Source organism: Cibotium barometz, chromosome 1 (genome assembly GCF_041138505.1).
Source record: "Cibotium barometz isolate CiBa-2024 chromosome 1, ASM4113850v1, whole genome shotgun sequence".
Classification (NCBI taxonomy): Eukaryota; Viridiplantae; Streptophyta; class Polypodiopsida; order Cyatheales; family Cibotiaceae; genus Cibotium; species Cibotium barometz.
This window is the reverse complement of record NC_141046.1, coordinates 77,279,529-77,295,622: the sequence shown is the minus strand read 5'-3', so window position 1 is coordinate 77,295,622 and position 16,094 is coordinate 77,279,529. Positions and strand designations below refer to the sequence as shown.

At 39.5% G+C, this 16,094-nt stretch overlaps 1 protein-coding gene across 1 annotated transcript; it reads right to left on the bottom strand.

Annotated features, from left to right (window-relative positions):
- Nucleotides 1-6,069: 6,069 nt before the first annotated feature.
- Nucleotides 6,070-8,261, bottom strand: LOC147642449 (chalcone synthase H2-like). The gene is made up of 3 exons (XM_086809731.1): nucleotides 7,982-8,261; nucleotides 6,794-7,298; nucleotides 6,070-6,562 (listed from the first exon to the last, which is right to left on the bottom strand). Exons 1-3 carry the CDS (start codon nucleotides 8,259-8,261, stop codon nucleotides 6,070-6,072), a joined length of 1,278 nt encoding a protein of 425 aa, XP_086665857.1.
- Between the last annotated feature and the right edge of the window lie 7,833 nt (nucleotides 8,262-16,094).

The following is a 16,094-nucleotide window of genomic DNA, read 5'->3' as shown; positions in this document are numbered from 1 at the left end:
GCCATCATTTGACACCTTGCGAGACACACAAATTTACTAGAAACAGCACTCTGGCTTGGCCTGCACAAACTATTGTATTTTCTATAGCAGTACTATACTACACTCAAAGCATGACATTTAGTATAGTGCATTGAATAAGGTATACACTTGAGATAGAGATGAAGACTGCACTTACTTGAGGGTCACATCCTCTTGCATACTCGTGCTCTTCTCTTGTGATCATCTCTCCATTTTTTGATGCCATCGATATTGCCATACGAAGCCATTCTATATTGATCACATTTGTCAGAGGTTCCAAGCTCGGTGGGAATGGTAAGCGTCTATTTTCTCTTCTGAAAGCTCTTCTCTCATCCTTTCATCTCTTGATTGCATCCTTGTATCTCCCAATCCACTTCTCCATGATGTGACTATTTAGAATGCAGAATGTATTCACCTTGTGGCATAATTCTTCATCTAGTCTTTGTTACCTTCCTTTTCCCTCAGGCACATTAGTGATTAGTCGGTCATCCTCCTCATCCACAATCAAGGCATGGAAGGATCTATGCGAGATAGATGTTTTGAGATATACAAAAGAGACTCTTCCATCAAGCATCCCTCTGACATGCTTGCTTCTAGCCTTGCTCTTTGTCTCATAAAGTCCTATAAGATTTTTATGAACCTTTCAAGAAAAAATATCCATCGAACATGAACAGCACCACACAACGCCACTTCATCAACCAAATGCACCACAAGATGCAATTGACTAGTGAGAATCATTCTAGGAAAGTTTTCCTCGATCATACACACTGCCTCAATAGCATTGAGACAATCCATCTCAATGGATGTAGGATCTATCTCCTTTAAGGATATTTACCTACATACATAGCAATTATGTATACTATTTACCAATATATAACTTGTGAGCTCATGATAATTCCAAATAAGCAATATAACTTAGTAAATTGAAGAGCAGATTCATACCTCACTAAGCTTCCCAATTTGTAAATAGTCTCTCTCACCTTCTTGTCTCCACAACCAACTATAGCAATTGGAAGAATAAACATTACATAGAAAAAAATGGAAGTTAGTATATAAGCTTACAAATCATGTACCATAAAGAGAAAATGAAAAAGCAAATATTTATATACCTATAATATCTTGTGCCAATCATGTGTCTTGAGGCCATATAATTGTTCCTCTCCTTCCTTTTTGGTTTGTAAAGGCACCCTTCAATTAATGCATTACTCCCATTGGTGTATGAAAAGACGCGATCACACTTTTCACCTTATTTTGTGCTCCCTCTTGGTTAATACCCATGGTGCCTTTGGTAGGACTATTTTGCCACTCTCACTTTCAATTGACCATGCACTTTGAAGGCATCTAATGTTTTGTAAGTCATCTCTTACACCCTTTGTATCTCTTTTATCAATTAAATGGTCCAAAAATATTTGTTGCCACATTCTTAATGATATGCATGGGATCTAAGAGATGATTGATCTTTATGTCACACCAATATGGAAGTCAAAAGAAGATTGAGTGTCTAGAAATCCCATTTGGTGGTGGATTGGGAGTGCTTCTCCATGCCTCAAACCAATCTCTACCTCTCATCACAAGTGGTGAGACATCATGTGGCACATACTTGGGATTTGAAGGAGGGAGAAATCGATGATGTTTGTCATACACCACCTTCTTAAGTGTAGAGGGTCATTCTAGAAGAAGTGATGGTTCACAAATCGGATATGCATGATGTCCGGATGTTGCCAAACCTATTTTAAAATTGAGATGATTGAGATAGAGATATAAACTTAAAGTTTAAAGGCTAAACTCTTCTGCATATAAGGTTCAAGTAGGTACTTGAGCACTCCGAGAACTCGGCATAATCATGCATCATCCAAAGCAAACTCCTTTCACCTCCGCCTCACACCTATTTATTGGCCTTGAAACGTCATGTACTTTGATATCTCGCCATAGTGTCTCAAGCTCTTGAATTAAAGGCTCGAGATACACATCCATGTCTGCCACCTTATACTTGCATGGTACAAGGAGAGCAAGCATGATATGACCTTTCTGGATTGCCACCCATGGAGGGAGGTTGTAGTTCACCAATATAATAGGCCAAGTATACCATGATGTCCATGGACTTGAAGCCAAACGGATTAACACCATCCATGCCCAAGCCAAGACGTAAGTGACGAGGCTCATCTTTAAACTCTGGCCATTGATGCTCCACATTGGTGAATCAGCTATGATCCTCATGATGCCATCGGTTGAGTGATGAGTAGCATGCCACATCATGAGTTCTACAATCCCCTTACATTTAAACATGTGTTGGATGCGAGGAATGATAGGGAAAAACCTTTCACTCAGGGAACTTTATCTCCTTGCAAATCATCCCTATAGCGGCTCTAATCCATACCTAGCATAGAGAGCATTTTATGACACCCATCTTGTGAGTTTGATAATAGATTTTGAGGGGGAAGAATCATCTTGAGAAGCTGACAACATAGGGTAAGAAATCATATGCCAAAATAGAACATGAAATATTTTCAAGAGAATGAGACGGTCTTACTGATGAAGAAGACTTGTAACACTTGCATCACTCCATCCATAATTACAAGTTGAATAACTCCAAGTTTGCTCACAATGTGGAGTACAAACATCTCTCATACAAAGGTGTGCTTGCCTCTCTATGCAAGGTTTCCTCCTCTTGTGACATTAGGGCTTGCTCACTACTATCATCTATGACCTCCCGTCCAAAGAAGTCATTAACCATGTCATCCATGATAAGATTCTCTTCCTCCTCATGTGGTAGTGGTGGAGGCACCTCATTCATTGGTTGGGGAAGATGAGTCTTAGCCATACTTTCCATATGAAGCCTTGCCACCTTTTACACTCTACCCAATGTCACCGAATGGTGTGGCATGTTACCTAGAACTCTCCTATGGTTCTCCTCCATGTCATCATCCTCACTTGGTTGTGCCATTGCCTCATGAAGACCATATGTTCAGACATGCTCAATTGTTTGTTGTATATATTAGCCCTTGCATCGATCACACACGCATCGAATTTTTTCTCTTAACCATGCCGCCTCAGATCGAACTTCTAGCCCTTGATGACACTGTCAGGCATCTTTAACTTGGCCAAAATTGACTTAGGGTTCTTACAAAACACACAACGACATCCAGTACTACAAACAAAAAATTACCTAGGTTTTTGCTACTAAATAGCGAGCCACAATAGCATTTTTTCGTTTGTGCACAACAGCGAAAATCCGCTGCACTAGCAGTGAAAATACGGTGCTCAGCAAAACAAAATTTTGCTGCTCACCAATGAAGCTAGCCAGCAAAATTTCAATGCTCAGTAGTGATTTGCAAAACTATGACTCTCGCCTAAATCGCCCTCCCGACGGGTGTCAATACCTACCTACTTCTCGTATCCTACACATGCACAGCCTATGCCTACAGCCCGAGTTTTCCTCCCACCTCAACTCATCCCTATAGAGGGGTTTGGATCAATCAAGTCTCCCTCTCCAAGGTAAGCACTTTCTTGCTTTCTTCATGGCTTCATGGTTTCATGTCTTCTTCCAAGCTTTCATGGAAAAGCTTGGACATAGTTTTATGTGAGCTTCTCTCCCTTCCCCTCTCTCCTTTTCTCTCCTCCCCTCTCTTTCTTCTCCCTTTCCCTAACCCTAGTCTAATACATTGAGCTCTAATAGAGATCTTTGATGGAGAGCTCTCCATCAAAGCTTTCTATTAAGCATTCTATGCATTATGCTAGGGTTTAGGCTTAACATAAACTAGTTTTTCCATTCACTTATGCATTAAGAGTAGGGTTTAGGGTACTCACCTCTTTTTCTCTTGTTCTTCTTGCTTACTAATGTGTTAATTAGGACTAACTTCTTTATTTATTATGTTTCTTTTTTGTAGGATTATTCAAGTGAGCAAGGTTTAAGGCGGCATAGCCTCTCATATGGTAAGCCCTCTTTCTTCATTTGTGCTTCTTGTCTTTGTGTTCTTTGTGTTTTTGCACCCTTGGGTGCTGGGGATTAGGGTTAGGTCAATAGGCAATAGGGCTACGCTATGCATAGCCTTCTTATGTAATAGGGCTAGGCTATGCATAGCCTTATTATGCAATAGGGATTATGCATAGGCAATAGGGCTAGGCTATGCATAGCCCTCTTATGTAATAGGGCTAGGCTATGCATAGCCTTATTATGCAATAGGGATTATGCATAGGCAATAGGACTAGGCTATGCATAGACCTCTTATGCAATAGGGCTTATGCATAACCTTATGCATAGGCTATGCATAGGATATGCATTAGCCCTATGCATGATAGCCCTCGTATGCAATAGGGCTAGACTATGCATAGGGCTTATGCATAACCTTGTTATGCAGAGCCCTCCTATGCAATAGGGCTTATGCATAGCCTCATGTATAGGCCATATTATGCATAGGGCTTATGCATAAGCCCTATGCATAAGGGCTATGCATAAGCCCTCTTATGCAATAGGGCTATGCATAGGCCCTATGCATAGCCCTCTTATGCAATAGGGCTATGCATAGGCCGTATGTATAGGCCCTATGCATAGCCCTCTTATGCAATAGGGCTATGCATAGGTCGTATGTATAGGGCTTATGCATAGGCCCAATGCATAGCCCCCTTATGCATAGGCCGTATGCATAGGCCTTATGCATAGGCCTTATGAACTAATGAACTAATTTTTTGATTTATTATGATAATATTTTGTAGGAAGCGAATAACCACCAAGGGCATAGGCCACGTAACGGTTCATACGGATTCGACAAGTAGCTTAGGCTTATGCATAAGGCCTTATGCATAGGTTATACATGCTTAGAAGTTTAAATGTGTAACTAATCACTTTTTCTCATGTTATATTTTGTAGGTCTTGAATTGTTGTCCTCTCCTTCGGCTTGACATTGTCAAGATAAGCTCTCTTATTCATAAAACCTCAATTTTAACATTATGTTTTGTACAACGTCGCTGAGTGGCATTTATACCATAGTGGCTATATCGGCATTTATATAGCGCTGCTGGCGGCGCTTATATCGGTGGTTTTCCAATGACGCTAAGTAGCGCTTATAACAACGTAACATAAAACGTTGCTAATTCTTGCTTCTCTTATAGTGTCAAACCTTAGGAGAAAATATTTTAGGATATTGACCTCAATTTGGGCTCTGTTGACCTCAATTAGGGTGAATTGAATTTAAATGGATCAATTGACAAAAATGGTTTCAGTTAAATGTAATGAACTCAATTGAAGTGAAAACATGACTATTTAATTATGAAATCTATCTTTTCATGTCAAATAAGCTCAATACAAGTTCTGAAGGGCTTATTTGAAGAGGCATTTATCATGGGAATCAAAATGCGCTCATCTATTACATATTAACCATGGACAACCAAGGCACAAGGAGAGGAGAGAAAAAGAAATCCTGGATTTCTAAAAAATAAGAAGAAAAAATCCCCTCAATTTGACCCTTTGTATTTTGGCTTCCATTCTTGCGTTTTGCTTCTTAATGCCTTTTACATACCGTAGCAACGCGCGGGTTGAATACTAGTATAAAGTTAAATGGGCTCAATCAATTGAGTTTATTGCTCATTTGTTATCCAAATGAGCAAGAGATTCCAAGGACACAATGATATTCATCTCATTAAAAATGCATACATTCGTCTCATAAAATATATATATATAATACAGTATATATCAACTCCGATTTTGATATTCTCAGCTATATTACATGTGGTCATAAAATCATCATATGCTTGTTTCCTTGACTGAGGGTGCTTCAATTCTGAGAAAATCAAGATAAACCAATTTGAAGACGTGAGCTTTCTTTTAATAAAAAGAATCGTCTTATGGCTTTAAGAACTCCACCTCAAGATTTAAACGAAATGGTGATCCTTTCTCTTCCTTAATTTACACAAAGCAAGTTACTATATCTCATGAAATCAATAATTATAGGAGGTTGGTTTGGAGCAAAGTTTAGAGTCGATTGGCTTACCTATCAGATCAGAAACTCTAGATGTTTTAAAACTCCAACGCTATAATACCATGGTATCCAGGGTTTACACATGCCACGCCTTCATTTGATGTGTCACTTTTCGAAGAAGAACACCTTCAAAGGTTATGCCAGGTCCAAATGCTATGGCTATGCCCCATTCAGGGGACTTTATTAAGAATTTTGATTTTCGGAGCTCATCTAGCACGAACAACACGGTTGATGCTGAGACATTGCCATAGTTAGCGAGAATATGGCGGCTTGCTTGCAACTGATCACCACTAAGCTTGGCTGCTTGCTCCACTGCATCAAGGACAGCAGGTCCACCTGCATGAACTGCCCAAAAGACTTCCTCAAGGGACGGTTTTGCTGGGATATGCTTGAGGAGTTCTTCACAAAATCCAACAACATGAGTAGATATTAGGGATGGAAGTTGTCGATCAAGGAAGAATTGCAGGCCTTCCACTTTCATGGTGCCTTGTATGATGTTTTCAGTGTTGGGTATGATGGTTTCGATGGCAGTGTGGATCTCATAAATGGGGTGCTCAGGGGTGGGGGATATACTGTATGCAGGGGCGAAATCATTAAACTTGGGGCATACATATGCAAGATTTGGTTTAGGGCTAATCTTCTTAGAGTTTGGATTAGAGCTAGGGTATGTTGCATTTGGATGAAGGCTATAAGGGGTAGGATTACGGAGAGGATGCAGAGTCGGGGTAGAATCAGAGCTCGGAGGATGCAGACTGTGGTGAGGATTGTTAGAACTAGGGTTATGGAGAGGGGCGACGTTGGCATTAGCGCCCACGACCACGCCAACCGCGCCGTCGCCGAAGAGAGCGGCTCCAACGAGATTGTAAGGCGAGGTTTCGTCTGGGGCTCGAAAGGTAGTGGCGGAGACTTCGCTGCAGCAAATGAGGACGCGGCTTCCGGGGTTGTTCTCAGCGAGGTCTTTGGCGACGCGGAGCGCAGTGACGCCGGCGTAGCAGCCGAGCATGTAAAGCATGACGCGGCGGACGGAGGGGCGCAGGCCCAGCGACTTGACGAGGTGCACGTCAGCGCCCGGCATAGCCACCCCGCTCAGCGTCACAACCACGAGGTGGGTTATGTCGTGTGCCGGCCTCCCCCACTCTCGCAGCGCCGCCTCCCCCGCCTCCTGCGCCAACCTCGGCACCTCCTCCGCTAAGAACCTGTGCCTTTCTTCCAGGCTCGGCTGCCCCGGCGTGTACATCTCCGGATGCGCCCTTAGAAACTCCTCCGTCATTATCGAGTACCTCGTCTCCACGCCGGATCTCTCGCCTGCAATTATGCAGCAATCGCTAATCAGGCATCATGCAGTTAATCCAGTCTTAAGGGTACCTGAAGCAATGGTTACTTTTAGTTTCTTTTGAGATTACTAGGTTAATGTGGTCTTTAGCTTCCTCTTCCTTTTTAAAAAAAATTTGCTTCTGGCATCCATTTTTTAGATTAATCATGTTTAATTTGAAATGTTTTTAAATTGCTATTTACAAACTGTAAATAATTATTTCTCAGAAATTTAACACTTTCTAGTCAGGAGTTAGTGAGTGAGTTGGGTGTAACATGTGGTGCATAGATAGCATCCACCACTAATGTATGCTTCATCGGGTATAATTATTACAGACGCTTAATGCAACCTAGGGTACTAATCTGAATCGAACCATACCTCAACGATCATCTGATCGAATCATTATATGGTTCTTATAATGCTTGAGTACCTCAATCTAATCATTTAATCGTCTAATTATCTTATTGCTTGATTAGATCGAGTACCTCCATCTAATCATTTAATCATCTAATTATCTTACTGCAAGGCTATCCTAGAGAATCTTAATCTAATCGTTTAATCATCTTATAATGCTCGAGTAACTTACTTTAATCATTCAATCATCTTATCTCACTGCTAGACGCATAGGTGTGCAAAAATCAAAGCCTGTGAATGACTCAACCGTGTGAGCACTTACATATTCGCGCCATTTTCTGCTTCAATTCGGTTTTGTGATCGCAGTTGGTGACCTTGAAGTAGAAATCTGTGTAGGTCCGTTGGACGATCTTATGCGCGGGGACAGCACGTGCAATGGCTAGGATACAAGCATTTCCATATTGTGCAGGCTTTGCATCAATGACATGAGGAGCAGCAGCACTAGGAGCTGTGTCTACATGCAGCTCGTGCATCTCATTAACTTGATAGTGGAAGCCATTACTCCCGGCGTGATGATGGTACTGCACACCATTACACTCCATTTGGGTGGTCTCAACTCTTGCCTTCTAGGGTAGATCTATGCTGTTTTGAAGAGGTGAGACGATTAAGAAGAGCTAGCCAGCTATTATAATTATCATCACAAAAAGCAAACTTTTATTATTACCATCGTTATTGTTTTTTCGAGTGGGAAAAGAATGTGTAGAATAAGCACAGCAGGTTACCTTAGCGTGAACAGAAAGCATCTGTATTTCAAGAACATCGACTGTGGTGAAAAGCAAGGCAGACAGTGAGACAAAGGCGGTGACCGGAGAAGGTGGCACTTGCTTTGGCCTCCCAGCTTCTCACCTACTCTTCCCCATGACATTTTTGCTCACAACTGGGATTTGCCCATGACATTTTTGCTTAGTACAATTGGGATTTTATGCGAACAGCTCGTTGCATACGTTTTTGCATCGGACCAGTGGGATTGCACAAGGAAGAACCCCTGCCGGGCAGACATATGAGAACTCCCCTATTATTCTCTCTATCATCGCTGACACGTGTATACATTCTACATCTAACACTACATTATGTCTTCATTAATCTTGTTTTTGGTGTATTAATTAGTCAATGATGATTTCTTCAGACACATAGCAAACTTCTAACGCTTTGACGTAGTTTTAATTACATTACACTTTTGGGATTTGTCTAGCACCTGTCTCAACTAAAATGAATTCAAAGAAAAACTACATGCATGCAATCTCTCTCCTCTTTCTAAAAAATTCATGGGGCTCCTCTCTCTCTCTCTCTCTCTCTTGTCTATATATATATATATATATATAAAGATATAGTCCAACTACGTCCCTTCTGCCCCCATGTGGGGGAAAAGTGGTTAGTGCAAGAGCCCTTATAAATGCATAAGTTCAAATCTAATTTTGTGCCAAAAAAGACTTCAAGGATTCTCCTACAACATAAAATAATTGTTTTAAGGGGGGGTGTGTATAGTAAAAAAGGACCCTCGTGCTAGCCTTTCGTCACCCATCATGTGGGAAAGAAGTGGCTTGTATGAGAGCCCTTATTACAAAGGTATGGATCCACCACTTGAGTTCAAATCTAGCTTTGTCGCGATATAACACTTGAAGGATTCTTGGGATAGTCTCCTACGATGTGATGTAAAAAACAATTTTTATGTGCGTGTAGTTAAAGGATAGTCACATTACCCTTCTACCACCCATGTGGGCAAAAGCGGTTCGCAGTACACGAGAGCCCTTATAAAGGCATGCATCCATTTGAGTTTAAATCTAGCTTTGCTATAACCCTTCAAGGATTCTTGGGATAGTTTCATGTGACGCTAAAAAATATCTTCTGAAGGGTGTGTATGTACTATGATAAAAGAGGACCCTTGCATGGATCCACTTGAGTTAAATCCATCTTTGGTTTGATAATCCTACAAGGATTTTTGGGATATAAGTCTCCTATGATACGAAGACTATTATCCTCCTCTCTCTCTCTCTCTCTCTCTCTCTCTCTCTCTCTCTCTCTCTCTCCCCCCTTAATGTTCCTTATTTCCATCTAACAGATCCTTTAGCATGTTTTCATCAATAGGGGAAAATAATTTTCTTCTTTTTCAAGGGTGGTTACTATATCTCTCTCTCATGTGGGAGAGATACAACCTCCCTTTTGAGGATGAAAGAACATGGAGAGAAGTTTAGAGGTAAGGAGGGTAGATAGTTTACTCAAAAAGATAAGAGGAGATGGATGGATCCTATAGGAAGGTTTACCTTCCTGTGCAAGAGAGAGGAGAAGCGAGTGGTGAAGAGGGCATACAAGAGTTCTAGTACTACTGGTGAGACAAAGGGCTTGCTTAAGCACATGAGCAAGGGAAATGATAAGCTTATTATGGGCTTTCATAAGTATGAGGAAGGGGCACGACGAGCTTGTTTAGGCAAGATCAAGGGGCATGATGGGATTACGTAGGCAAGAGGTTAGGAGAATCATTATGGCCACATGGTTTGCAACCTTAGAGGAACCTTTTTTCCTTAGTCATCCATGCTATTAATAGAAAACATGTAATTTGAGTGAGTATTAAGGAAGTTTAGAGACATGGTAACATAATATTGCAAGAAATCATGTCTACATAATATTTCTAAATTAATAATCCCATTAAACTTTATGTTAGTAAAAGAAAGAAAATGAATCGATAGGAGAACCTTGGACCTTTTATAGCAACGTCACAACAACACATCAGGGGCATAGCAGCATTTAGGCCTTCGGGATGTTGGGACATTCTATCACTACTCAGTAGTAAAATATCGGTGCTGAGGAAATAGCACTGCTCAACTTTGTTGCCCAACAAGCAAAATTTCGCTACTGAGTAGCAAAATTTCACTGCTACACTAATTTTGCTACTCAGCAAAGCGAGAATAGCAGTGAAATTTTGCTGCTATATTGAGACTTTAATTTTGCTGCTATATTGAGACTTTAATTTTGCTGCTATATTGAGTTTTTGAAGATTGAAATTGGATTATACATGTGACATACATACAAAAAATGATGATAGTTTAAAAAAACACCCATTAGAACCCTTAAAGCCATGTTTGAATTTTTTTTTACAGATAGTTGAAAACTTTTGAAGAGAAATAGTTACAAAAACCATGAATCTATCCCATCTTGTAATATATCCATTTGTGTTGCTTCATCAATGTCTATATCTAATGGAAGCTCAATGAAAAGATGGGGTTCCATATCAATATCACTATTGTTATCTTCTTTGGATTGATGTTCCTCATGCTCTTAATTGGCCTCCTCTAAATTGTTTTCTTCATTTCATCATTGTCTTCTTCGAATGAGTAGATTCAAGACAGTACTTGCACCTTATCCTGAGATTCGGCCTCAACATCTTGATCTTGAAAGATATGTTTTGAATGAGGGAAAACTTGTATAACATACCACCACTTTGGATCAATTCGATCGGTGTGAAACACAACCTAAAATCACAAAGCAAAGGGGTTATTATTCTACATCAAGATTTACTCATGATTGGTTGGGTTAATAGCCTGTTGATAGTGTTGAGATACTACAAAATTATCTTTCTCATCATTCCAACACTTGGTGGAATCAATTTGAAAAAATCCATTTGGATGTTTCTTCACCGTTTCTTGAGCACCTCTATATATCACATTGAACCATTTGGCATCAAAGATGAATAGACTAAATGCTCTAAACCCAACCTAAAGAATATCTTAAATAGTTTCACAATACTCAAGATTGTCCTCTATGACATTGGTATCATGTCTACTAACTCAACTTTCTTGCTCCATCACACCACAATCAAATGTGTTTCTTTTAGAATCCGCACGCTCCTACGAAAGTGCCTTCCCTCTGACCATATTAATTATATAGTTTGTTCTAACATTAAACAAAAGCATGATATTTAGTATAGTGCATTAAACACGGTATATAAAAATTGAAGCATGATATTTAGTATAGTGCATTAAACACGGTATATAAAAATTGAAGCATGAGACAGAGATGAAGAGTATACTACCTTGAGGATCACATCCTCGTGCATACTCATGCTCCTGTCTTGTACTGTTTTTTGATGCCATCGATATTGACTTACGAAGCCATTCTATATTGATCACATTTGGTAGAGATTCTAAGCTGGGTGAGAATGGCAAGCATATATTTGCTCTTCTCTCATCCTTTTGTCTATTGATTGAATCCTTGTATCTCCCAATCCACTTATCCATGATGTGACTATTTAGAATGCAGAATGTATTCACCTTTTGGCATAATGCTTCATCCAGTCTTCATTGTCTTCCTTGTCCTTGTGGCACATTAGTGATTAGTCGGTCATCCTCCTTATTGCTCCACAATTGTGGCATGGAAGGATCAATGCGAGAGAGATGTTTTGAGATATACACAAGAGACTCTTGCATCAACCATCCCTCTGCCATGCTTGCTTCTGGCCTTGCTCTTTGTCTAACAAAATCCTTTAAGGTTTTCATAAACCTTTCAAGAAAAATCATCCATCAAACATGAACAACACCATAAAGTGCCACTTCATCAACCAAATGCACCACAAGATGCAATTGGCTAGTGGGAATTGTTCTAGGAAAGGTTTCCTTGATCATACACAGTGCCTCGATAGCATTGAGATGAGCCATCTCTTTGTCATGCTCTTTGATGCATTTTTTCATACATTCTGAACTATAGATCATGAAAATATTTAAATTCTCTTGTTCGTCGCATGATCAAGACATACTGGGAGTCCGTTTTCCACATAATATGTGACCTCTTTTGATAATTTACTTTATTCTTCTGCCATCTAAACAAGGGGAGCCTTCTTATCAACATGTTGCAACTACTCAGAGAGATAGTACATGCACTCACGATGCAACCATCCCTTTGCCACCATAGATCCTTCCAGCCTTTCCCTCTGATGCACACAAAACCCTTCAAGACTCCCATGAATCTTTCAATCCAAAACATCCATCATGTGTGCCTTTAGAACTCTAGCAAACTCTACCTCCTCAACAAGGTGAATAAGCACATGGATTTAGATGTCAAAAAAGAAAATAGGAAACTCTTTTTACATTAAGCAGAAGAGCTCTATGCACTCCAAATGTTTTTGTGGAATCTCCTAAGTCTCTATTTCCTTTGACCTGATCCACTTAGCAAATGATAAAACACCAATCGATAAACTAAGTTCAATTGCAAAGAAGTTCGACACTTTTTTTAAGGATAAGTACCTTGCAAGCGACCCAAAATGTATACGATATCTTGAATGCCATCAGTTAAGCATCCATCAATTACAAGTGGCAAGATATGCTACAAATAGTCCACCTTTATCGTTAGTATCCACACAAATTAACAAATGTAAAGAATAAGATAGAGCCATGGCCTACCTTTAGGAAGTTATGCCAGGCCATGTGTCTTTAATCCAGAAAGACACAGTTATCGTGGCGGTAGAATAAACATGTTTCGCACGATGCCCCATAGCTTGTAGGTATACATATCGATATCATTCTGTCTCATTGATCCTGTTTATCTCGTCCTTTGGCAATACCCATGGTGCGACAATAAGTTGTCTTTCTTGTTTCAGGACTTATTATAGGCCATAAAGATGGTTTATAGTTTTGTTCCTTTAAATCCTTCCTCGTAGCCTCTATATCTTTGATACCCACAAGATGTTCTGAAGTGAGGGACAAATTTTTTGGCGAGCATTTTCGAGCGAGCACTTTTTGGGAATTGGGCAAGCGGATTCCAAAAAGATTCCCCCCTCCCCCAAGACAGAGAGGGCCTAAAATTGAGGTTATTGGTTTGAACTGAGAATAAAACCTAGTTTTTTAATCTTCCAATTACAGAAATTCCAAGCCCCCTCCATGAAGCGAGAGGGGGGAAGCAAGTTAGAGAGAGCAACATGACATAATTACTTCAGTAGGAGTGAGCACATAAACACATGTCAACATCACATCCTCTACATTGGGGTTATTGGTTCAAACTGAAAATAAAACCAAGTTCATTCACGTACAACTTCCAAATACAAAAATGTGAAAACCAACATCACATCCTCTACATTGGGGTTGTTAGTTCAAACTAAAAATAAAACCAAGTTATACCTTCCAAATATAGAAATGCGAAAACCAACATCTTTACTACTATGGGCCTCACTTGTTCTCAAGGGTGTAGGCACAAAGTAAGCGAACGGTGTTTGTACCCTTCCGTACTTCCTCTAGCAAGACACGCTTAGACGATTCATCAATAAAACCATGGACTCGCCAAATTGCAGTTAAGCCCACCACTTTGACCTTAACTTGAGAAATTTTTTTGATCATTTTTTGGAAGTGGAAAGGATGTGAGACCTTTCCATGCTTGTGCACCATCTATGGTCTTCTGCTTGATCTCCACATCGGTGGCCTCCCTCTTGATAACAGCAACAACTTTAATACTAGCATTTGATGAAACCATCACAAAAAAGAAGGAGGGTTTAGGTTGTTTTACTCTTCTAACAAGGCTTGGTGGAAATGTTGTATAACAAATTGCTTTGGAGCTTGCCTCTATATTTATATTAGTGGGAGAGGTTCAACACTCAAAATAAAAAACTATATATATATATATAATGTTATTTATAAAGGTTTCTTTCCTCAAATTTTGGCACCACAATAAAAAATAAATATTTTGAACTTGTTGGGAAAGAGTGAGCATGTATTTAAAGGAGATAGACATTGCACAATAGAACCCTCTATAATGAGGTGACATCCCTCTAGGACTTATTATAACTAACGTAACTTAATCGTAACTATTTGTATCACAAAAATCCCCCGATCCAACCTAACCCCAACCGGCCCATGGGTTAGCCAACCACCCAGCCAACCACCCAACCACTATATTGGTGGGATTGTTTTATAAAAATTTGGTTCTGTTTTGCCCGGGTACTGAGGAAAAGAGTTCCCAGGCCCCCTAGCCTGCGTTTCAAGCAAAATTCAAGATAGTCATACCACTTACATACCTAATATGAAATTGCCATTTTCACAGATTCGGCTGTCCTTAAAATAATCTTTCAATGAAATCATAGTATTATCGATCATAATCCTCCAAAATATTGAGTCCATTATTTTACAAAATATATCATCCAGACTCTCTGTTGAAGACCAGCTGGTCAACCAACAAGATCCAATATCAAAAATCCATTCATAAAAGTCATTCTTTCGGTTCATCCATATCTTCCTCAACGTACGCATGGGTGTCCTAGCACCGCGAGCCCATGCATCACCTGGTTAGAGCCCTCTAGGATCCTACTTAGGTGTCCTAGCACTTCACTCAAGGACCACTTCATCGGTCCTCGCCCATCGTACTGGAAGCGCACCATTTTAACCATACCGAGGCTGGTCAAGACCTCGGCAAGCTTTGTCACGAGCGACGTCCCTCGACGACTCCCCGTCGACTGTTGCAAACGAGTCTCTCCTTAGTTTATCACATACCAAATGCTTCCTCCAACATTCTGGTGTAAAACATTCCTTTAAAAGAAAACAGAGGTTCTATGCAAGTAGAATTCCCGATTCGAGATTGGTTCCACAAAACCCTTTTCCCTTAATCTAGATTTTGTTAATGAGAATCATTGATCTCTCATCAGGGTAATCTACCCATCATTTGATTGAATTTCCAACTAGATTCTTGGTGATTTCAATTAAGGAAAAACTATGCTAATTCAATGGTAGTCTATTGTTTGTGTCAAGAATTCGAATTGGTCTCATGAGGTTTTTGCTTGATTCAGATTCGAGAGATGGGCAAGAAGTTTACTTGCCGCCCATCTCACAATCGTGGTCTAATCAAAACTATTCGGTTTACTTCTAACTTTGATTCCTAAGGATTTTCTTTAGATAAAAATTTGCTGAGCTTCTAACCGTAAGGAAAATTCCAACTTTATGAATTTCATTCCTTCCTAACCATAATAGATTAAGAAATGGTTCTATATGAGAATATTGGGTTTTTATAAAAATACTCTTCTTCCATTAATCTAATTTTGGGTAAATATCAATTTAGTGATTTATCCACCTAAAATATCTAAGAATATTCTTTCTACCAATTTAATTATCAACCCTAATTTTCTAGGTGGAATTATGGTAAAAATTCCTCTTTTGTTCACCAAAATTTAATTTAAACCTTTCTCTACTTAAAACACCATTAAAAATCATCCTTTTAATTGAATACAAATATCCATTTTTTTTAATATGCTTAAAATTCCTCTTTTTGCATTTAAATGATTGAATTTCAAATGTCATGGGAATTCCTCTTTTATCATAAAATAAATTTATCTAAAATTTTTCTTTTTTAATTAAAAAAACATCCAAATATGCCAAAAATTCCTCTTTTTGTATTTAAATGATTGA